The following is a 24748-nucleotide window of genomic DNA, read 5'->3' as shown; positions in this document are numbered from 1 at the left end:
GGTGTTGATCTATTCCTAGTCTCTCCCACACTGTCTTCCAATTTTCCCAGCAGTTTTTATCGAATAGTGGATTTTTGTCCCAAAAGCTGGGATCTTTGGGTTTATCGTATACTGTCTTGCTGAGGTCGTTTTCCCCCAGTCTATTCCACTGATCTTCCTTTCTGTTTCTTAGCCAGTACCAAATTGTTTTGATGACTGCTGCTTTGTAATATAGTTTTAGGTCAGGGACTGCAAGGCCCCCATCATATGTGTTTTTTTTCATTAATTCCCTGGATATCCTTGATCTTTTGTTCTTCCAAATGAACTTTGTTATGGTTTTTTCTAAATCAGTGAAGAAGTATTTTGGTAGTTCAATGGGTATGGCACTAAATAGATAAATAAGTTTGGGTAGGATGGTCATTTTTATTATATTGGCTCGTCCTATCCATGAGCAGTTAATGTTTTTCCAATTGTTCAAGTCTAGTTTTAGTTGTGTGGCGAGTGTTTTGTAGTTGTGTTCATATAGTTCCTGTGTTTGTCTTGGGAGATAGATTCCTAGGTATTTTATTTTGTCTAAGGTGATTTTGAATGGGATTTCTCTTTCTAGTTCTTGCTGCTGAGCTGTGTTGGAGATATATAGAAAAGCTGATGATTTATGTGGGTTTATTTTGTATCCTGCAACTTTGCTAAAGTTGTTGATTATTTCAATTAGCTTTTTGGTTGAATCTCTAGGATTCTTTAAGTAGACCATCATGTCATCCGCAAAGAGTGATAACTTGGTCTCCTCCTTGCCTATTCTGATACCTTCAATTTCTTTATCTTCTCTAATTGCTACTGCTAGTGTTTCTAGTACAATGTCAAATAGTAGAGGTGATAATGGGCATCCTTGTTTCACTCCTGATCTTATTGGGAATGCATCTAGTTTATCCCCATTGCAGATGATATTAGCTGTTGGTTTTAGATATATACTGTTTATTATTTTTAGGAATGACCCTTCTATTCCTATGCTTTCTAGTGTTTTTAATAGGAATGGGTGTTGTATTTTATCAAAGGCTTTTTCTGCATCTATTGAGATAATCATGTGGTTCTTGCTAGTTTGCTTGTTGATGTGGTCAATTATGTGGATGGTTTTCCTAATGTTGAACCAGCCCTGCATCCCTGGTATGAATCCTACTTGATCATGGTGAATGATCCTTCTGATCACTTGCTGGAGTCTTTTTGCTAGTATCCTATTTAAAATTTTTGCATCTATATTCATTAGGGAGATTGGTCTATAGTTTTCTTTCTCTGTTTTTGACCTGCCTGGTTTTGGAATCAGTACCATGTTTGTGTCGTAAAAGGAGTTTGGTAGAACTCCCTCTTTGCTTATTATGTCAAATAGTTTGTATAGTATTGGGGTCAACTGTTCTCTGAATGTTTGATAGAATTCACAGGTGAATCCATCAGGCCCTGGGGATTTTTTCTTAGGAAGTTCTTTGATGGCTTGATGGATTTCAATTTCTGATATGGGATTATTTAAGAATTCTATTTCCTCTTCTGTTAGTCTAGGCAGTTTGTATTTTTGTATATATTCATCCATTTCTCCTAAATTGGTGTATTTATTGCCATATAATTGGGCAAAGTAATTTCTAATGATTGCCTTAATTTCCTCCTCATTGGAGGTGCTGTCCCCCTTTTCATCTTTAATGCTGTGAATTTGCTTTTCTTCCTTCCTTTTTTTAATTAGATTGACCAGTACTTTGTCTATTTTGTTTGTTTTTTCAAAGTACCAGCTTCTTGTCTTATTTATTAAATCAATAGTTCTATCACTTTCGATTTTATTAATTTCTCCCTTAATTTTTAGGATTTCTAATTTGGTTTTCTGCTGGGGGTTTTTAATTTGATCGCTTTCGAGTTTTTTCAATTGCATTTCCAATTGATTGATCTCTGCTCTCCCTTGTTTGTTAATATGAGCTTTCAGGGATATGAATTTGCCTCTGATTACCGCTTTGGCTGCATCCCAAAAGGTTTGAAAGGATGTTTCGCCATTGTCATTTTCCTTGATGAAATTATTAATTGTTTCTATGATTTCTTCTTTAGCTAAACGGTTTTGGAGTATCATATTGTTTAATTTCCAATTGGTTTTAGATTTGGTTTTCCATGTACCATTACTAATCATTATTTTTATTGCCTTGTGATCTGAGAAGGCTGCATTCATTATTTCTGCTTTTTTGCATTTGTGTGCTATGTTTCTGTGACCTAATGTATGGTCAATTTTTGTGAATGTGCCATGTGGTGCTGAGAAGAAGGTGTATTCCTTTTTATCCCTATTTATTTTTCTCCATATGTCTATTAATTCTAATTTTTCTAAGATTTCATTCACTTCTTTTACCTCTTTCTTATTTATTTTTTGATTTGATTTATCTAAATTTGATAATGGTTGGTTTAAGTCTCCCACTAGTATGGTTTTATTGTCTATTTCTTCCTTCAATTCTCCTAGTTTCTCCATTAGAAATTTGGGTGCTATATTATTTGGTGCATACATGTTGATTAATGATATTTCCTCATTGTCTAGAGTCCCTTTTAACAAAATATAATTACCTTCCCTATCCCTTTTGATCAGGTCTATTTTTGCATTGGCTTTATCAGATATCATGATTACCACTCCTGCCTTCTTTCTATCAGTTGAGGCCCAGAAGGTCTTACTCCATCCTTTAATTCTGACCTTGTGGGTGTCAACCCGCCTCATGTGTGTTTCTTGAAGACAACATATGGTAGGGTTTTGGATTCTAATCCATTCTGCTATTCGTCTACGTTTTATGGGTGAGTTCATCCCATTCACGTTCAAAGTTATGATTGTCATTTGTGGACTCCCTGGCATTTTGATTGCCTTCCCTAATTCTAACCTTTTCTTCTTCGGCTCTACCTTTTAGTCCAGTGATTTACTTTGAATCAGTCCCCCTTGTCCCCTCCCTTGATGTTTCCCTTTTTAGTCCCTCCCTTTTTGTTCCCTCCCCCTCCCCCCTCTCTTTCCCTCCCTTTTTGTTCTCCCTCTCCCCCTCCCCCCCTTGGTTTTCCCTTCTCCTTACCCTTGTTGGGTAAGATAGAATTCAAGATCCCAATGGATCTGGATGTTTTTCCCTCTCAGAGTTGATTTCCCTGAGATTGAGGTTTAAGTAAACCCCCCCCCTCTCTTCCTCTCCTTCTTATAGGAGTTTTCTTCCCCTCCCCTTCCCCTGTGAATCTTTGTGTGAGAACCATTATTCTATTTGGTCTTTCTTTACCCCCTATTTATACATTACATTTTCCCCACATATTAGTATACATAGGTTGATATAAATGTAGTCCTTATAGAAGAGAGTTTGAGTAAAAGAAGATAACATTTTTCCCCTTTCCTTAATATTTACCTTTTCAGGTATTCCTTGCTCTTTGATTTTCGGTATCAAACTTTCCACAGAGCTCTGGTCCCTTCTTTGCAAAAAGTTGGAAGTCTTCTATTTTGTTGAATGCCCATACTTTCCCTTGGAAGTACACAGTCAGTTTTGCTGGGTAGCTGATTCTTGGTTGGAGACCCAGCTCTCTTGCCTTTCTGAAGATCATGTTCCATGCCTTACGATCATTCAGAGTAGAACTTGCAAGGTCTTGGGTGACCCTGATTGGCATTCCTTTATATCTAAATTGTCTTTTTCTGGCTTCCTGTAGGATTTTTTCTTTTGTTTGATAGCTTTGGAATTTGGCAATTACATTCCTGGGAGTTGTCCTTTGGGGGTTTAGTGTAGAAGGTGTTCTGTGAGCTCTGTCAGTGGATGTATTGCCCCCTTGTTCTAGAATCTCTGGGCAATTTTCTTTGATTATATCTTGTATCACCATGTCCAGTTTGGTGTTTATTTCTGGCTTATCTGGGAGTCCAATTATTCTTAAATTATCCCTTCTCCCCCTATTTTCCAGATCTATCACCTTGTCGGTGAGATATTTTATGTTCTCTTCTAATTTCTTGGTATTTTGGCTTTGCTTTATTGATTCTTGCTCTTTTACACGATCATTGTCTTCCAGCTGCCTAATTCTGGCCTTTAAAGCCTGGTTTTCTTTTACAGTTTGGTCAAACTGGTTTTGTAGATGCGTGAATTTCTTTTGCATTATTTCCAACTTTTCCTCCCAGAAGGCTTCCATCTTTTTGGTCATTTCTGATTCAAATTCTTCATAGGTTTGTGGAGAGTTTCCATTTCCTTTGGAAGGTTTTGGAGCATTTTCTTTTATATTATCTTCTGTCTGCTCTGTATTTTGTATTTTGGCTCCATAGAATGTGTCCAAAGTCGCCCCTTTCTTCTTATTTTTCTTGGTATTTTGGGGCTTCTGTGGTTCTGTGGAGTTTGCCATTTCTGAATGTGGAGGATTAGTTTTTCTTGTCTCTTTCTGGTGTTCAGGGGCTTTAGTCCTGGGCAGATAGTTCTATGAGCTTTCCCTGGGTTAAACTGAATATGCCTCACTGGAACTGGAATGGAAGGGTCGGACCACGAGGCCACACTCTCCCCCTGGCTCGATTTCCGGAAGTTGCCTTCAGAATCGCTGGCCGTGAGGCTGTTTCGTCGGCCTGCGGGGGGATGGGCTGCCGCTTCCCCAAGCTCCGAGAGCACAGACTTTCACTGAGACTTGGATAGCAGGATCCAGCCCGTGAGGCTGTCTTGCCCGCCCTGAGGGTTGCTGTTGTTTTGACCAGCTCTCTGCAGCGGAGGCCCCAGGCAGTAACTTTCCCCCAGACCGACCAGCTCTCTGCAGCGGAAGCCCCAGGCAGTAACTTTCACCCGGACTGGGACTTGGGTAGAAGACCCTGAGGGTTGTTGTTCCTCAGACCCTGCTCTCTGAGCCCGGTGCGGCTGCCGCTTCCGGGAGCCTTGGACTCTGCGCTCCTACCCCTGAGGTCCGAGGGATCTCGGGTTCTGGCTTTTAAGGGGAGCCGTACCTTTTGAACCGGGTCCAGGTCCAGGAGGAGGGTTCCCAGGGTCTGTGCTGTTGATCGTTTTGAATTTCGGCGCCTTAGGAGCTTCTAGTTTGAGATCGGTCGGGAAGGGTTTTCCGGAGATCTGAACTTCAGCTTTCTCTAAGCCGCCATCTTAACCGGAAGTCTTAATCAACAGTTCTTAAAAGACAATTCAACAATCATATCATTGAGGTTGAGGGGTACTAGGAACACAATTCAAATTTAATATTAGACCGATCATTTCTCAGGGTTCTTACTATGGAGTTTCTGAGTTACTGATTTGTGTAATCGAGTCACTGAGGGATATTGAAGCTTGATGTACTTGTACTTATTGTATTGGCCTCTATGATTGATTTGTGTACTGGATTCTTGAGAATAGGTTTCTGTGAGTGGGAAAGTTTTGGGCTTGACTTGTATCTCCGGTTTCACTGGGGATTATGTACCTATGTAAAAGTTAACCTATGATAGTCTTTTGGGATAGGGTTTGAGGGTCTGATCTTTTGATGATGCTTTGGAGAATTAGGATACAGGTATTTTGCTCTTGCATTATTCCTTTTGAGACTAGGTGGAATAATAATCATGTCAATTCATAGGTAAGGGGTATTGATGAGAGAGGTCATGTAGGGGGACTGAGTGGGCAATCACATCTTGTCAAGGTCCACTCTGTGGCCTCTTTAGCTACCATGCGTGACTCTGTCAAGGTGTCATGGCCTGATGGCTCCCAGCCATCATGTATAAAGAATAACTTGTCAATTAGTGTGGCTGGAATATAGGCAAGTCTATAATTTAATGTTGGAATTGGGCTGTGGAAGGCTTTAAACGCCAAAGAGAGAAGTTTATATTTTATTATTTTATTTATTCATTATCTATCTATCTATGTCAATGAATCTATCTGCCTACCTATCTAGCTATCTATCTGTTTCTGTCTGTCTGTCTAATCTGTCCATCAATCCATCCCTCTCTGTCTCTCTTTGTCTTGCTCTCTGTCTACCTCTCTGTCTCAGTCTGTCTCTTTCTCTCTCTCTCTTTCTTTCTCTCTCTCTCTCTCTCTCTCTCTCTCTCTCTCTCTCTCTCTCTCTCTCTCTCTCTCTGTGTGTGTGTGTGTGTGTGTGTTTCTGTCTGTCTGTCTCTCTCTTTTTCTTATTTTATTTTTCCAGAGATAGTAAAGCTACTTAAGAAGGGGAATGACATGGTCAGGACTACTCTTTAAGAAAATTGATTTGTTGTTAAAGTTATTTTTACATGTAATTAAAGGGAAAAATAAAATACTATTAAATATAAAAAAGAATAATTTGTGCCACCTGGTACAGGAGTCTTTCCTGGTCCTCTACTCCAACCCCAGTTGCTAGTGCCTTCCTCTCTCAAGTTACCTTCCATCTTCTCTGGATATATTTTGTATTTATCTTGTTTATCTACACATTTTATATGAAGTACATTATTTTTTCTAGTTAGAATAAAAGCTCCTTAAGGACAGCAACTGTTTTGCTTTTGTTATTGTTCCCCCAGCCTTTTGGATGTTGCCTGACAAAGTTAAGTTGCCTAGACGATGTGAGTTGACTGATTAACAGTCATTTGAAGGATATTGGAGAAGGGAGACACTAGGCGTAGGAAGACCTATTAGGAGGTCGTTGCAACAGTTTAGGCTAGAGGTGACAAGAGACTGAACTAGGATCCCAGCCAAGGGGACAGATTCAAGAAGTGTGTAAGAGTAGAACTGACAAAGTTGGCAACTGACTGAATACTGAGTGGAGGGAGGAATGAAGAGTTGAGAATGTGAGGATGGCTCCTTGGATGAAAACTCAGATGAACAGAATGACAGTGCCTTCCGGGAGGAAAAGGAAGTTCAGAATAGGAATGAGTTTGAAGTGAAAGGTAATGTGGATGCGATGATCAGTTAGGGTGCATCTATTGTTCATCTTGTAACTGATACTATTTTTCCTTGCCCATGGGTTTAAAACAGAATCAAATTGGCATAAAAGTAAGTTGGGACTTGACATTCCTAGATTTTATTTTTTAATTGAAAGGCAACTGCTGTGTAAGAAGAAAAGCTCGTTGGATAGAGTGCTTGACCTGGAGTCTGGAAGACTTAAATCAACAGATTGGTACTCTGTGTATCTCTCATGCATATAGATATGGAATAAATTCTTTCCAGGAAAGGCCCATCTTTTATTTTTGTGTCTAATACCTAGCATAGTAATACCTTTCACTTAATAGCTTAGGTACTTAATAAGTATCTGTTAAATTAGATTGAATTAAACTAATGAGTTTAAATCAAATGATGGTGTTTATATGTATTTATATACACATGTATGATTACACAGATACATGTGCATAGATACATAAATTAAATACATATATGTGTATATATATATAATTAATGATCTTTCCCTCTTTCTTCTCAGAAATAGCAGACAAGATCTACAATCTCTTCAATGGCTATACCAGTGGGAAGGAACAACAGACTGCATATAACACCCTCCTGGATCTTGGCTCTCCCAGCCTCCACCGGGTCCTCTATCACTATAACCAGCATTATGAGAGTTTTGGCGAGTTCACTTGGAGATGTGAGGATGAATTAGGCCCCAGGTAATCAGCAAATTGTATTGTCTGCTTTAAATCTCAGTCCCTTTCAAGTGTAATGACCCCACCAAGCTGTAGAGATAATCTAGTCATGAATTTTGACCGAGAACTTTCCTGGGTGAGCTTAGTCGCTCAGAAAAGTTAATCCTAGGCTTTTATGCTGCTCTGTCAACCTCAGTTCTGCTCAAACCTGATTTGATTAGTCCAGGCCAATACACACTCTCTAAGCTCCCAAAATACCTGTTCCCTGAGCCTGGAGGATGTTTCTCTATCTATGCCTCTATTTGAGCCCTAGAAGATGGCGGCATTTCAAATAAGCAGCAGAGCTATAATATTTATTTCCTGGAAAGGATTTAGGAATATTGAAACAGACGATTCATCAGATAGCCCTTCTTGATGCCCTATGGAAAATAAGGGCTTCAGAGAATCTGAAAACCTATTTCATGAATTATAATACAGGTAGACAGCACAAATGTATTCTTTATGAATTTGTTATAACCCTTTTTAAGCATTAGCCTAAATACAAAATGTGTAAACCAAGGTGACTGATTGCTTGTGGACATCCGCCCTAATTTACCTGAGCTTAGCCCCATCCCAGAGATGATGTACAAATTACTGAAACATTCTATCACATTTTAATTAACTTCCACAAACTAAGATATCTACATTGATAGGAATACTAACTCTATTGCTTGTGATTGACCCAACAAACTCTTCCCAATAGAATTGGAAGGTTCTTTGCTTTTAGGTTTCCATTGCCTAATGCTTTTTAGTCAATTCTTTAGGCTAATGCTGGCACTGGCTAATATAATTGAAGAAATATAATATAAATGCATGTATATACATGCTTATATACATATATGTGCTAAAATACATTTAGGCTGCTACAAAATATGCATGAATATAAAATTAATGTAAAATTGATATTTGTGTGTTTACATATGTATTTGTGTTCAGCTTATGTGCATGTGTTTATATGTATTTATATGATATATGTATAGGTATAGTATATATGTACATACATATATACACATTCATTATTACATTATATATATATTTCTGTCTTTATACATACATGGACAGCTAGGTAATAATAGGTAATAGAGAGATGGAGTCAGGAAGACCTAAGTTTAAAGGTGGCTTGACATGCTTCCTAACTCTGAGATCTGATTCTCTAGCTTATGTACGGTATTTTCCAGTTTTCTCTTAAAGGAAAATAGATACAATATTACAGCTCCAACAATTAAAATCCCAACCAGGAACAGTGTAGAGTATAGCTATTTCCATACATTCTCTGGGATTATCAAATAGACAAAGAACAATGTTTGTCCAATTTTGGTCATTTTACTGTGCTGGCTGTAACCACATTTTTTAGGTGTTTGGGTATGGTCCTTTTTTAAAGTTTCAATCCAATTAACTTTTTCTGGGTGAAAGGTCACATTGAGACAAGACTAAAACTTAATACAATAACTCTCTCTAGCAGGGCTACTTTTCCAGGTTTTTCTCACAGCTAGTTAACACTTCAGTCAGTTGGGTTTTTTGTTCCCTAAGGCAAGGGAGATTTAGAAACAGTTCTCTCAGCTTGGACCTTAGGTCTCTGTTACTAAGATAAAAACAGCTGTGTTCTATTTGATAGGATGAAATTAAAATTTTGGAAAGGATATATACTTATATATACCCCCCCATATATATATATATATATATATATATATATATATTTATAGGGAGAAAGGGAGGGGTGGAGGAGAGATAGAGATAGAGAGAGAGAGAGAGAGAGAGAGAGAGAGAGAGAGAGAGAGAGAGAGAGAGAGAGAGAGAGAGAGAGAGAGAGAGAGAGAGAGTGAGAGTGAGAGTGAGTAAGTGAGTTCTGGCTTCCACTGATACCAGTTAGAATTTCTAAGCCCCAGCCAGGGGAAGAGAGTCTCAAGATGATGAGCCTTTCCTGGAGGCTTCACACCTCCAGAAAGGTGGGGTCACCAAGTCAGCCTTTCCCTCACTAATGATGACCATCTAAAATGGAAAGCAGTTTGAGGTCTCCTGCACAAGTACCTCCAGAGGTCCAGTTCCTCCAGTTCAACTCTGAGTCACAGATCTTCCATCAAATCCAAGCTCAAGAAGCTGATCCTCCAATTCCACTCTGAGTCAGAGATTCTCCATCCAACTTGAATTGAATCTATCTTCTTCTGACCTCTGGTGCTCTTTTTAAAGATCTTTTTCTCTTAGGTCAGGGCCCCTAAATTTCACATCTACCAATCACAGCAGCCACTTTTCTCCAGGAGTGCCCACTCTTTAGTTCACACCTTCTTTGGTTAGACTATGCCTTTTGGGGTTACTTAACACCTTGTTTTGGTTAGTTCACCTTTTGTAGTTATTTAACACCTTTTTGTAGTTAAAATGTATAGATCTACTTAAAATACTGAGATACCACCTTTTTGTAGATTAAAATCATGAATTAGATTGTGGATTACAATTCAATCTTCCCCATAAAGGAACAGCTCAGCACCTTCATTGTTACAATCAGGGGATTACAATGTAATCTTCACAATAAAGGAAGAGCTAAGTATCTTCATTGTTATAATCAGGAGATAACTAAATCCAATCTTCACAATATACAGGGTCATCAAGGGTAATCAGAAAATAATCTTAAAAAAAAAACTGTTCAGGAAAGGGAATCTTAAATTATTGTAAAATTCCAGATTCTTATTTCTCAGAGTAATAATGATTCACTCTGTTATTGGCTTTAGCCAGTAGTGAGAGAGCATTTTGCCATATATATATATATATATATATATATACATATATATGTATGTATGTATATATATATTTTTTTTCTTTTTCCCCCTTAAGTATGAACTCTGTTTACTACTCTCTTCTCCCTAAATTGCTTCCCTTACAGCACCATTTTGTTGCTCTAGGAAAGCGGACCTCTGTAACTATGTAGGTTTTTCAAATTAACTTTGAAGTAAGAATATTCACAAAGGAAAAAAGGAAAAAAAAACTGGTAATGATAACCTTTGAGAAGAAAAGTATCTATAAATAAACCCAAATGATTGAGTTTGGTGGTAGATACTGAAATCACAAAATAAGTGTAAAGGAGTCTTTTTGAGGAGCCTCTTCAGAATAGCCCTATTTCTGTAAATAGAACCTTTAGGTACAAATGAAAAATTCTGCAACTAAAACCAGTAGTGTATATTGTAAAAATTTCAATACCACTTGATAAAAGATCTTCCACACAATTTTATTTATCCTCAGAATACCCCTTAAAGCAAGGAAGGAAAAGATGCTACTGATATCATTTTCTAGATGAAAAAACTGAGGCTCCAATAGTTCAGGTGATTTTTCCCCCCTAAGATTGCACAACTAATAAGCAATAGAGTTCTCATTCAAATCCTAGTCTTTTGACTTCTCAGTCAAAGCTCTTTGTGCTCCACGAGGTTCATAGACACATTAGACTTAGTTTCCAGAATTCTTCTTCACTCTCTTGTAGCACAGTGCCACAAAACTATCAGCTTTGTTTTATTTTGTTCACTTTTCTCCAACCAAGGTCTAACTCTGTCTAGTAATTTCCTCATCCATTGTGATCCAGAGGGACAAGGGCCTATGATGTTTTTTTCCTAGTTTCTCATTTTTTGTAGGAAGAAAGAAGGTTTGCATGTTTGTTTTGTTTTGTTTTAGAAAAGTATGCTCATCTTCCTGAAATAAAATTAGTTTCTGCTTGGCAGTCACTTGTCTCAGAAGTCATGGACTGTATTTCTACAAATGACCTCCCAGAAATTCATTTTCTTCTCCATCATGAAGATTGTTAGCATTCAAAATGTCCTTAATGTTCTCAGAATTTGAAAAAAAATATTCAGGAAACATGTTGACTTTGTGACCTTAGACATTCCTTAGAAGAACAGGATTTTTTGCCTCTTTCTTCTAGAATGTAGAGAGAGGAGGACATAAAGAAGAAGAGGAGATGTATCTGTGATAAACAGAACACTGGATTGTCAGCATAATTGTAGTTTCCATTTGAAAAAGTGCAGGCCTTTGTTAATTAATTTTGGAAAACAATTAGCAATGCAAAAGAACAAGAACACAAGCTCATCAATTTCCTTCTTTGGAGGAAAAAATGGATATTTTCCTTTCTCTAGCACTTGAAAATGATGTAGAAACCCACCCCTCCAACTCTTCCCCTCCCAATAAGTCATTGGTGATGAAGAGAAGTATGTTAGCAAAGGTTAAAGGGGTCCACAAAAGTCCTGGATGATGACGAATTGGAAACTTGACATCCTCTTGGCCAGTTGGCTCAGCCAAACCACAGAGGACAATAGGTACAGGAGAGATGGTTTGTGGCTGATGGCACTTAGGCAGCAGGCAGAGTGCTTGTTTGATTTTCCTTTGACCCAACTTTGAAGTCTGAGATGACCATTACTGCCCCTCACATGACCCCACACCACTCTCTCAGCCCAGAAATTATTCTTGCTACATAACACCTTTGCTCCCACATAATCTCTGTGGCTTCCCCTCACAGTCTCTTTGGAACACAGTGACATCACTCTTGAGGACATTGGTTTGCATGAGGGAAAAAAAAGAGTGGCCACAAAATAATGTTCAGAGATGGGGGGGGCAGGAATCTTTTTTTCTTTTTAGGAGCAAATATGGAATCATTCTAGCAAGTGAGCTGACCTCCAGGTGAAAAATAAAATGGACTTTGTGCCAAATGAAGAACCATTCATCACTGTCTCAGAGAATGAGACTTTTCCACCTTTGAACACACTGCCTAAATGAGTGAGATGGTCTTGGAGATTTTCATTTTTCAAGTTGACCAGGCAGAGGTTCATCTGGGTTCTTTGGGGTTTCTTAATAAAGGAATCATGCAAGTGACTAGTTTGAAAGAACCTCAGAATCTGTCTTGTGCAACCTCTAACAAAATCTCAAATCCATCATAGAGCCTTACCATAAAAGTGGTCATATAGTGAGTTCAGAAATAGAAGGTACCTCAAAGATCCTCACATCTAACATGTATTTAACAAAAATCCCCTCTACATGAGAAACAAGTACATAATTTTTTTTGAGATACTTGGGGACTTGTGGTAAGGAGGAAAAGCTACATCGACTTACGGCAATTTCTTAATTTTTTGATAGTTCTCATTGTAAATTCTTTTCCTCTATTAAGGCTAAATTTATTTCTTCACAACTTCCACTCATTACTCCTGCTTCTTCCAATTTCAATCCACCTTCCGTATATATTCCCTTTAAATAATTGAAGATACCTATTCTATTGCTGATCCCTGATCCCATCATCCCCATCCAACTCACACACACACACACACACACACACACACACACACACACACACACACACACACACACACACACACACCTTCAGAGAAAACAATTTCCTTTAAGCAATGCTCACAAGCCATCATTTCTATCCCTTCACCTTCATAGTAACCTTCCTCCAAATCCTCCAGATCACTTCTTCAGTAGCCCCCTACAGGGTGACCCTAGAAATACACACCACATTTCAGTTATGATCTGACCAATATAGAGTACAACAACACTGTCAAGACTCTCAGCCTGGACACCATTAATGCAACTCATTGAATTCAATAAACACTAATGAAGTATCCAGTCTGACAAAGCCACAGAAAAAGAGGATTTTCAAAGGCAGAAAATGAATATGTCCAAAATAATGTAGACAGAACGCCTAAGAATGCATGGAAACAGGAGAATGCAGAATGAAGTCAAGACTTAGAAGGAATTTTGTTTGGTGGAAACTTGAAAAGAAAATGAACATATTGGTGAAGATCAGAAATAAAAGAAAGAGAAATGACATAGTAGGAGGGGTATACTATAAATGACCTCATCATTAGGAAGAAATAAACAAAGATTTCAAGAAACATATCCATAGTACGGTACAGTGGCATATTTTGATTTCTGACCATCTTATTAGATCTCTCTGAAAAAAAAAGTACTGGAATAGCTAATAAAGTCTTCAATAACTTTTTTTTTAAAGTTAATTTATTTAATTACTTATTTTAGAATATTTTTCCATGGTTACATGAATCATGTTCTTTCCCTTACCTCCTCCTACCCACCTCTCATAGCCAATGAGCAATTCCACTGGGTTTTATATATATCATTGGTCAAGACATATTTCCATATTATTAATATTTTCACTAGGGTGACTGTTTAGAATCTACATCTGTAATCATATCCTCATCACCCCATGTGATCAAGAAGTTGTTTTTTTCTGTGTTTCTACTCCCACAGTTCTTTCTCTGGATGTGGATAACATTCTTTTTCATTAGTCCCTCAGAACTGTCTTGGATCATTGCATTGTTGCGAGTAGAGAAGTCCATTATGTTCGATTGTACCACAGTGTGTTTGTCTCTGTGTACAATGTTCTCCTGGTTCTACTCCTTTCACTCTGCATCAATTCCTGGAGGTCATTCCATTTCACATGGAATTGCTTCCAGTTCATTATGCCTTTCAGCACAATAGTGTTCTATCACCAATAGATACCACATTTGTTCAGCCATTACCCACTCAAAGGGCATCCCCTCATCAAAGGGCATCCCTTCATTTTCCAATTTTTTCCACCACAAATAGCGTGGCTATAAATATTTTTGTACAAGTATTTTTTCCTTATTATCTCTTTCAGATATGAACCCAGCAGTGGTATGGCTGGATCAAAGGGCAGGCCATCTTTTAATGCCCTTTGGGCATAGTTCCAAATTGCCTTCCAGAATGGTTGGATCAATTCACAACTCCATCCACAGTGCATCAGTATCCCAATTTTACCACATCCCCTCCAACATTTATTACTTTCCTTTGCTCTCATATTAGCCAATCTGCTACGTGTGAGGTGGTATCTCAGTGTTGTTTTGATTTGCATTTCTCTGATTATAAGAAATTTAGAACACTTTTTATGTGCTTATTGATAGTTTTGATTTCTTTAAAAGAAAATTGCTTATACATGTCCTTTGCCAATCTATCAATTGAGGAATGGCTTAATGTTTTGTACAATCGATTTAGTGCCTTATAAATCTGAGTACTTAAACCTTTGTCAGAGATTTTTGTTATAAAGATTTTTTCTTAATTTGTTTCTTCCCTTCTGATTTTGGTTGTAATGGTTTTATTTATACAAAACTTTTAAATTTAATGTAATAAAATTATTCATTTTATATTTTGTAATATTCTCTATCTCTTACTTGGTCTTAAAATCTTTCCATTCCCATAGATGTGACAGGTAAACTATTCTATGTTCACCTAATTTAGTTATAGTTTCCTTCTTTGTGTATAAGTCATTCACCCATTCTGAATTTATCTTGGTGTAGGGTTTGAGATGTTGATCTACACCTAATCTCTCCCTTACTGTTTTCAGTTTTCCCAGCAGTTTTTGTCAAATAATGGGTCTTTGTTCCAAATGCTGGGATCTTTGGTTGGTCATACACTATCTTAAATTCTTCACTAACCTTAATGATCCTTTTTCATTCCCTCAAGAGTTGGACATAATGACTAGAAGAACTATAATTACCAAATTAGTTGCCAAAAAAAGATAGGAAACTTGGGAGGCAAGTTAAAACCTTAGCCTTAGAACATATGATAGTTTGTTACATGATTGAGCCTGTGCATTAGATTTGGGGAGAGTAGATTAAAATGAGATTATAGAGAATAGGTTGGATTATCTGGGTTAAAATTCTACAGGGAAACAACTCCAGAGAAGTAAGATGCTATCAACACTTAAATTCAGCAGATATAATACAAAACAATTCTAATAATGAAAAGGGGAGATCTCTCTAAAAAGACAGATGTGGTTGTACAGAGAATTTAGCATCTAATTTAGTTTGAGTAAAAGACTAAAGAAATTGGAAACAAGTTCGTTTACATAACTTGAATACTAAAGCATGATGTAGTTTTATAAAAATAGTATCCAGTGAGTTAAAACTCATAATAAATTAAGTCTGGGAAGATAAACCAAGAATAATATAAAAAATTTTGTTGGACTATGTTGAGGAAAAGTAGAAGAACAAAGAAGGGACAGAATTGCTACTTACAGAGACAGAATGATATTAACAGATGATGGTAAGAAATACAGAATGATGAAAACCTCATTTTTTTATGTTATTATTTTTTGTTTCCCTCCAAAGAGAATGATTTGAAGATGGGAACCGACAGAGCAGAAATGAGTAATAGACAGTGGAGACAGAAGATAATTAAGGAAATAATTACTGCTTTGCTGCCAAAAAACAACCTATCCTTATTAATATTTATTAATAATAATACTGATACATATTAAATGTTCTAAGGATTGTAAAGTACTGAACATATTCTATTTCTCTTGATCCTTACATCAGTCATGTGAGGTAAATATTATTTATACCATCATTTTTTAAATTAGGATACCAAAGCTTGGATATCATCAGGTCTGGATTAATTTATTTTAGGACACTGAAAAGAACTGCAGAGATTTCCAAGCTTCTGTTATTCAGTGTTTGAAGGTCATTAATAAGTAGTAAAAAGACACTAAACATTTATTAAATGCATACTACATGCCAGGTCCTGTGCTAAGCACTAGGGAGAAAAAAATTTTTTTTAAATCAGTCTCTGCCCTCAAAGAGTTTACAATCTACTAATTGATTATGAATGAGAGTGGTTCTATAGGACTATTAAAAGGCAAATGCCCTGATTAAAAAAAAAAAGGTAAGGGAATCCAAATAGGAAACTGTAGGCTAGTTAACTTCATTTCAATTCCTGGCAATGTTACAAAAAAGGATGGTTTGTGATTCACTGAAGAAGTATTGATCACTGGGAGTCAATATGGTCTTACTAAGAAGAAATTGTGCCCTGCTAACCTCATTTTCTAATTTATGGACTATGTGGCTGGTAAGCAAGAAGGATGAAATAAACAAAATTTTCTCTATATTCCAGTAAAGAATCTGAAAAATTCTTTCAAAATCCCCTTGTAGAGAAAATTGAGACATAGTTAGAAAATAAACCTTTAGGTGAATGTAGAAATGATTAAATAGCTAAATCTAAAGAGCAATCATTAATATCTTGATGTCAACTTGGAGGGTGTTTTTTTTTTTTTGTGGAGTGTGTCAGTAATATGTACACAGTCCTGATCTTTTCAACATCTTAATCAATTACTTATACAAATGAATATTTGGTATGCTTGTCAAGTTAAAGTTAATACATAACTGGGAAGGATAGGTGACACTGACAAAATCCAAAAAAGATCCCTACCCCACAATGATAGGCAAAATCTAATAAGATGAAATTTAATAGAAGCAAATATGAATATCTACTCTTGATGCTTTAAAAATCAATTGAAGAAATGCCAAGTGGGCATGGATGATTATAGAGGTGTGCTGTCTAAACTTTTGGATATTTCATTTATTTATTTATTTATTTATTCATTCATTCATTCATTTGTTTATTTGTTTGTTTATTTTAAAACCCTTACCTTCTGTCTTGGAGTCAATACTGTGTATTGGCTCCAAGGCAGAAGAGTGGTAAGGGCTAGGCAATGGGGGTCAACTGACTTGCCCAGGGTCACACACCTGGGAAGTGGCTGAGGTCAGATTTGAACCTAGGACCTCCCGCCTCTAGGCCTGATTCTCAATCCACTGAGCTATCCAGCTGTCCCCTGGATATTTTGAAATATATTTTGGATATTAGAGTGAAAATTTGGTCTAAGTTAACAAAGTGGCAGGACCCTACACCCACACTCCAATCCCCAAAGAGGAAAGAAATGAGAAAAATAAAAGAAGAAACAAATATATGATTTCAGATTATGTTGAGAGATATACTTTGAAGAGGAAGAAAAGTGATAAATCCATTGTACTCTACCCTAGTCAGATCATAGATGAATTATTTGTTCAGTTCTGGGTGTCATTTATAATTAAAGAAAAAAGAACATTGCCACCCTGAGGGAAACCAGAAGGGCAAGAAGCTTTAATATTTGTACTACATAATGTGGATGTAAAGAACTGGAGATGTTTAGGAAAAGGGAAAACAAAGCTAGCCATAAAGGTATTTTCAAGAATATGAAGGGCTGTAATGTTATAGAGGAATTCAATTTCTAACTTCAACCAGAGGAGAGAAGTAGAGATAATTTTGGTTCAATATAAGGACAAAAAAAAACTTTGCAAAATATTAGTTTTCCAAAAATTGAGTTTGCTGGTCTCAAGAAATTCCCACTTAATGAGTATTTAATCAAAGGTCAAATGTTGGATAAATTATAGAGAGGATTAATGATCAGATATGGTTTGCATTAAATGATCTCAAAAGACTTTTCCCAACTTTTATCTTCTATAATCCTCTAAGGAGTGCTACCTTCTCTGTCACTTTCCCATCCATGCCAAATCGAGGTCCTATCCCTTCCTGAATCTTCCTTTTACTTCCATCTTAACTTTAAAAAGTGCTTACCATTGAGTAAGTTGACCCTCTTGCTTTCTTGTAGTTCTTATCCTGACTCAATTAATTGAAGGATTTGAGATCTAAGGACTATATGTTAGGTATATTCCATAAAGACTCAGCAGAAAAGAATGCTTCAGAGAAATATAAATATATCCACAAAGACTGCTGGACCTTTAGTCTAGTTTCATTGGACAGTAGGTCAGGAGGTCTCCCTTATGGTCATCTCCATTCAAGAAAAATTCAGTGATCAAATGTCCCTTTAGTTTTGAGGAAGGCTATGGGCATACTCTATTGAGACCTATGGAGCTATGATTCTCTTCTTTGTTCCTCTAACATAAGTATGACATCCTGTCACTAATATGTACTTTCTCTTTGACTTCAGAAACACAAAATGTTAGCACTGGAGGGCAGAACCATTTCTAGTTATTTAAATCCAAAATTTAAACAAGGCCATTATAGTCTTCTAACTAGCTCTCAGGGGCATTTAGAAGGAAGAATCATGAGCACCTAAGAAGGTCAATGAGGCAATGGGTCCAAAAAGGTATGTTTTGCAAAAGTATCAGAGTGAATCAGTCAGATTATTGTGTTTGTACTTATCCTTCTTACATGACAACTTACTATCTTAGCATCTGTGTCATGGAACCCATGGGTAATTTTTACTTCCAGTTCAATGCATTGCTGAAAATAAAAACAAAACAAACAAACAAAAAACCCTATAGAGTGTGAGAACTTTTAACACTCCAGTTGTTTTGTTTGTATTATTTTTTTCCCCTTGGGAAAGGAGGGAGAATCATAGATGAATAAAAATGCCTTGGTTATTTGAATTTTTTAATGTCTTTCTGAATTGGCCAATCCTTCATTCTGAATGAGTTTTCAGGCATGAACCTAAGTATAGTAGTAGTCTATTCTCTTAAAGATTGAGACATTGGTTTTTGCCATTGAAAAACAATTTTTCATTGCTTTTTTCTTATTTGTATGTGAGTTATGTGTGCTCGTGTTTTGTGTATGTGTATCCATTCATATTACTTCTCTCTCATTCTTTCATCTCGTTTCTCTGCTTCTTTTTCTATTGTACCATATTACCAACCTTTATTCCTCCATTCCCACCCTAATCATTTCTTTTTCTTTTTTCATTTTCCACATTTATCCTTCTGTTCTCTTGATCTTTGCCTTGTGTTTTGTCTTCTTGTTTTCTTGGCTGACTTACCAATCTATTATCTTCATGTCTGGCCCACAGGAAAGCTGGACTCATCCTCTCCCAACTTGGAGACCTCAGCAACTGGTGCAATGGCCTCCTCCAGGAACCCAAGATAAGCCTGCAACGCATCTCACTCAAGTACTTGGCCTGCCGCTATCGCGAGATCAAGCCTTATGGACTGGAGTGGTCAGAGCTTACCCGAGACCTCAAGAAAACCTGTGAGGAGCAGACACTCAGCGTCCTGTACAATGATTATGGAGACAACAAAGATAACTAGTGATTCAGGGGTCCTGCAAAGGGCCACCAAGACTGAGCAGGAGGGAGGAAGAGTTTGGGGGTTGGTTTGGTTTGTTGATTAAATATTTTAATGGACTATTGACACCTCCAAAGTTAAAAAATAATGTCAACCAGGGAAGACGCCCTCACTGCTCTCTGCAGGACTTCTTCGATATGAAATTCTTCTTCAGCATGACCTTGCCAGCCTGAGGTTTCGTTCAGTGCCCTTTTCCTTTGAGGGATTTCTTTAGGATTTTTAAATTGTTGTTGTTGTCGATTTATTTCCATTGTTTTTCTAAAAGTTTCATCAAACTGCTCCATGCTCCAGATGAAAATCATGCACAGATTTCCTTTCTCCCTCTCTCTGAACCCATGCTCCCCACTGTGTCTCCCTCCTGTGCCACACTCAGAGGGATATACTCAGAGGAAGAGCTGAGCTTTCAGTCCATTAGACTTACGAAGACCTATGTAGTCGGTAGTGTGGTATAGAAGTGTCAGCTCTAACAAAGGATGGGTTTGAATTGATCCCCACAGAGCTCCTGAGTTTCCCAAACGTGCCAATAGGGTGAGAGTAGGGCAAATGATGGCCATTTCCTCCACCTCTCTTTCATTCTTTGCTAGACTGTTTTCTAAATGAACTAGACCTACAGAAGAAAAGAATCTTATGTGGAGAGAGGCTGTTGTCCTCTCCCATTTTCTCTTTCTTTCCTCACTGCTACATAAGGAACATTAGGGCATTTCTCTTTTGAGGTGATATCCACCAACATTTTCATGTATCATAGTATAGAAGAGGTCCTCCAGAACTTCTAGAACTTCTGGCCATTCTTTAGCATCCAGGAAGGACCAATTGTAAGCTCCCTCTGGGCAGATGGATGTTTTTACATTTCCCTGGTTAGGAGAAAGTAAATCCCCACCTCTCTCTCCTTTTCAGATAGATATTCTATTCTGTGGAATTATACCTTTTTTATTGAGGAAGAAAAATTGAAGCAAAAAAGTCATGCCTCTTTCTTATCTCCTGCAATACTAGTTCCCATGAACTTCTTCAGGTCAGGGAAAAAAATCTTTTTTTTGTTGTTGTTGTTTTGGTGTTTTATCCATAAAAGCCAAATTACCAGGTGCTCCTTATTCTCCTCAAAATTCCTCCCCCCCCAACCTGTCCTCCATGCATAGACACTGCATTAATTCAATGATCATCTTAGAAGAGGTTCATTTCTTTCATGTCAGTATTTTAGCTTGCAAAGTGCTCACAAAATCCTCCTGGATATTTTCCCCCTTACTAACCATGTGAAATTATTCAGCCAATCTTGCAAATCTTTTCTCTTGATGACTTTTCAGGAGAAAGGAAGGACTCCAGTGAAAGTGTCCTCCCACTCCAAGTTAGAGCCCCACAGCATAGAGATTTTTTTTCTAGAGGAGCATGGTGGAAGTTCAAGTGCTCCCATTAAAAAATACCCCACTAATGAGAAAAGGTTTTATTGTGAACTTTCATCATTGGCTACTTAGGATGATATTCTATTCAGACTATGCTGCTTCCCTCATATCCCAACCCAAATATTCAAACCTGCTCCAAGCTTCACTGCCTTCAGGCTTGTGTTCCTTACCTGGAAGGACATGGGGAAGGTGGGAAAGGAGTGGAAGGTAGGTGAGGTGAGGCACTGAATAAAGCTAGACTTTGACTTTTCTGAGAATAGTTGACATGTATTAACTCACCCTTCAAAATGGAGATTCAGGTGAATTTAGAAATCTGTTCCTCACAGAGTGAATCTTAGGGGACTGCAATAGCTTCAACAGAGAGGAGCCCCAGATTGATCCCCCAGATGCAGTTCTGTTAAGGGACCTTAAGAGATGGCTGATTAAAAAGCTGGAGTTTACCATTAGTCCTGTCTTCCCACTCTCTCTCTCACTTGGGGTGGGGTGGAGCACCAGCTCTATAGATGGTTGTAGAGTTCCATTTGTCTCTAAGTGGAACTTGATGTGGCCCCTTTTCTTCCTGAGGTTACCCTCAGCCCATGATGAATAAGAAGTTTGAATTCTGGGTTCGAAGAAATTAATGATATTATCAAGTCTGTTTCCTGAATGCCAGCCTTCCATCTCAGGAGGATGAGCAGAGTTCACCCATACTTCCTTTGCATCCTCTAGTGAAATCTTCCTGAGAGTTCTTTGGAGGTCTGAGTATCATGGCCAATAGAGGACTTTATTCCCTAGCACTTCTCCTATGGCAGTACACTAGTAACTGAGGTGAAATGCTGAGATTTTTACACAATTTTTTCTACTTCCCTGCTCTCCCATCAGAGATTTCTCACTGATGAGAGTGATTTAGTATTTAATTAACAATTAGTAAACAAACAAACAAAGAGGCCCTGTGCAAGAGTTGGGGTCAGGGTGGGGGAGTGGCCTTTGGTGTTTCTTATTGTCTTTGCCTCTGGAAAAGTGTTAAATTGATGGCAACAATGTCTTCCTGCTCTTTCAGTGAGTGTGCTGATGGGACTTGGGATGCAGTAAATGACACCATTACCTCTGAATCTTGGCCCTTCTGTGCTTTTGCCTTTGAAATATTGCCTCCCTCTCTTTCCTCCTTTCTTCTCTCCCTTTTGTTCATATCCCTTATCCCTTTAAAGATCTTTCTCTTCCAGTTTTTTCCTCTCATCAATTCTCCTTTATACCCTATCTGCTGCCTAGCCCATTCTCTCCTATACACCCTTCTTTTGATTCCAAACCTTCCCGGACTTCCAATAAGATTCCCTTCCTCTATTTTCCTCTATTCCATACTCTTTACTTTGGTCTTGGTCCCACCTACCACCATTGACCCTCAGGGTATAAAAGAGGGCCCTATAAGAACAGGGGCATCCTTAGGACAGATGAGCAATGTTGTAGGAATTAAAGTCCTGTGATCACCAGCTGGCATGCAATGAAGTTGCCCCAAGGAGTCCCTATAGCCAGAAGTTGATAGTGGTATTTTTTCCAGTATCAAATCTCCCAATTTCCAGGCTGCCATATTAGTTGGTCCTTAGGAATTTCCTTTACTCTCTCCTTCCATCCTCTCTTGTCTTCTCTTGTATTATCCTGACCTCTCACCTCTTCCCATTTTCCACACTGTTAAACTAATCAGTCCTTAGGTGGTTTCTCTCCCCTTCCCTCCTCTCTCCTCCCGGCCTGTCTCCTCTCCTTTATCTCTCTGTCTCTCTGTTTTTCTCTTTGTCTCTCTGTCTCTGTCTTTGTCTCTCCCCTCATCCCTTCTTTCTTTCCCATTGTTCTCATGTTCTCATGCAGCCAAATTTCTGGGTGTTCCCTCTTGAACACATATGTATCTCTCTCTACTAGCCTTGTGGCTTTTAACTCACCATTTAGTTACTTTCTTTGGAGATTGGTCCATTTATTATTTTGGGTTAATGATTGAAAACAAACACCACACTTCTTGCTATTAAGATGATCTTATTAAGAAACCTAGTGTGAGAAATATTCTTACTGCTGTAGATGGGATGAAAGAACACCGTGTGACCAACTTCAGGTATAACAGTATTATTTAAAAATATTGTATAATTGTTTTAAAAATATAAAAAAGTTAACTAAATATTAAACAAAGCTGTTAGTATTTGTTGGTTGTATGAATTTGTATCCCTCTCTCTAGATTATCTGGAAATAGGATTACTCTTTGGATTTTGACTCTTAGCTGCTATTTTTGTTGGAGAGTTGGGTGGGTGGGAGAACAGTTCTGTGATTTTATCTTTCTAGGGAAGTGCCAGTTAGGAATCTTCCTTCAATGATTTTAATTGGCACCTATTCTGAAATCTATGATCTCAGGGAACTATGTAGAGGCACTGAGAGTTTAAATCCCTTTTCCTGGGTCTTACAGCCAATAAGTGTAAGGGGCAGGACTTGAATTCAAGTCTTCCTGATTCCAAGGCCTATTCTCTATCTAAAACTATATGCCACCACAACTTCTTCTCCATAACAGCACTCTTTTCTTACCTTACATTTCCTAACATTTTCCAAGGAGACTATTCCTCACTCACTTTGAAATGGCCACCAAGTTGTCTATGGCCAATTCATTGGAAATGCATCTGGTGAAAATTCCATTATATACCCAAATAGTGGCAGATTAAATTTTTTGACCTCCAAGCAAAATTTAGCAAAGAAATACCTTTAGTCCCTGATATCAGAAATACTGAATTCTTGACTTGGTGTCTGAATTTTGTTAATAGGTCCATGATAGGTTGTTCTCTTATACAATGATTTTCTAGAGGAATGTTCAAATGAAAGTGTCTGTTTGCCTCTCTCCATAATGGAATACAATAAAAAGGTGTTATCATCCTAAAATCTAACTGTGGAACCTCAGGTAAGTTATTTTGAATTTTTCAAGTCAACGTCTTTACTAGATTCCTACTTGGATGTCACCATTCAATTCAACAATCATTTCTAATCATTTTGTTATATAAAAAGGTAAAAGAATAAAAGTTTTGCTACATAAAGGTAAGGATTAAAAGTTAATATTTTCTCCATTCTAGGAGCATAACATTACTTACATCTTCATGTGAAGGAGGTAACTTTGGCTTCACAGAGGATTTGTCAGAGAAAGGCAAGATCTGTCAGATTCCATCATTAGCAAAAAGCATTTATTAAGTGCCAACAGTGTGGACAGTCATTGTGCAAAGTGCTTTACAAATGTTATCTCATTTAATTTAGTCCTCACCACAATCTTGTGAAATAGATTTGAGAAAACTGAAGCAGACAGAAGGCAAGTGATTTTCCCAGAGTTATACAGCTAGGGAGTATCTAAAGTCAAATTTGAAGTCAGGACTTCAGGCCACCCTCTGTCTCCTAGCTGCTAGGCATGATTGTAAGCCCTGGGGATACAAAGCAAGGCAAACACACACACACACACACACACACACACACACACACACACACACACACACACACACACGGCTCTCAAAGTGCTCACAGTGTAATGTGGAAGACATGATGTTAACAGATGTGTACAAACAAGATATATCCAAGATACATCAAAGATAATCTCAGAGGGAAAGTACTCTGGTATAGGGAGAAGGCTTCTTGCAGAAGATGGGCTTTCAATTGAATCTTGAAAGAAACCAGAAAAGCCATAAGGAAGAGTTGAAGATGATAAACAAGGATGGGGGACAGTCGGGGAAATGGGGCAAATGGGGAGATGAAGTGTCTTGAATTTGGATAAGCATAAGGAGACCAATATAATTTTATCTCAGAATATATAGAGGAGAAAAAAGGCAGATAAACACTGGGAATATAGGGACGACAGAGGTTATTAATTTTTTTAAAAGGTCACCAGAGGATGTCATAACTTGATTCTGAATGTAATAAAGAATTATTAG

General features: G+C 37.7%; 1 protein-coding gene across 4 annotated transcripts in view; it reads left to right on the top strand.

Annotated features, from left to right (window-relative positions):
• The window catches only part of ASTN1 (astrotactin 1), a 505111-nt gene extending 482119 nt beyond the window's left edge, over positions 1–22992 (top strand). For all 4 annotated transcript variants that reach the window (XM_007480837.3, XM_056815583.1, XM_001373628.5 and 1 more), the window contains 2 exons: positions 7339–7522; positions 19164–22992. In XM_007480837.3, coding sequence (XP_007480899.1) covers positions 7339–7522; positions 19164–19401 — 422 coding nt within the window. In that variant the 3' untranslated portion in view covers positions 19402–22992. The remainder of the gene's footprint in view (positions 1–7338; positions 7523–19163) is intronic.
• Positions 22993–24748: the final 1756 nt, after the last annotated feature.

This window comes from Monodelphis domestica, chromosome 2 (genome assembly GCF_027887165.1).
Source record: "Monodelphis domestica isolate mMonDom1 chromosome 2, mMonDom1.pri, whole genome shotgun sequence".
Classification (NCBI taxonomy): domain Eukaryota; kingdom Metazoa; phylum Chordata; class Mammalia; order Didelphimorphia; family Didelphidae; genus Monodelphis; species Monodelphis domestica.
This window is presented reverse-complemented; position numbering and strand designations above follow the sequence as displayed.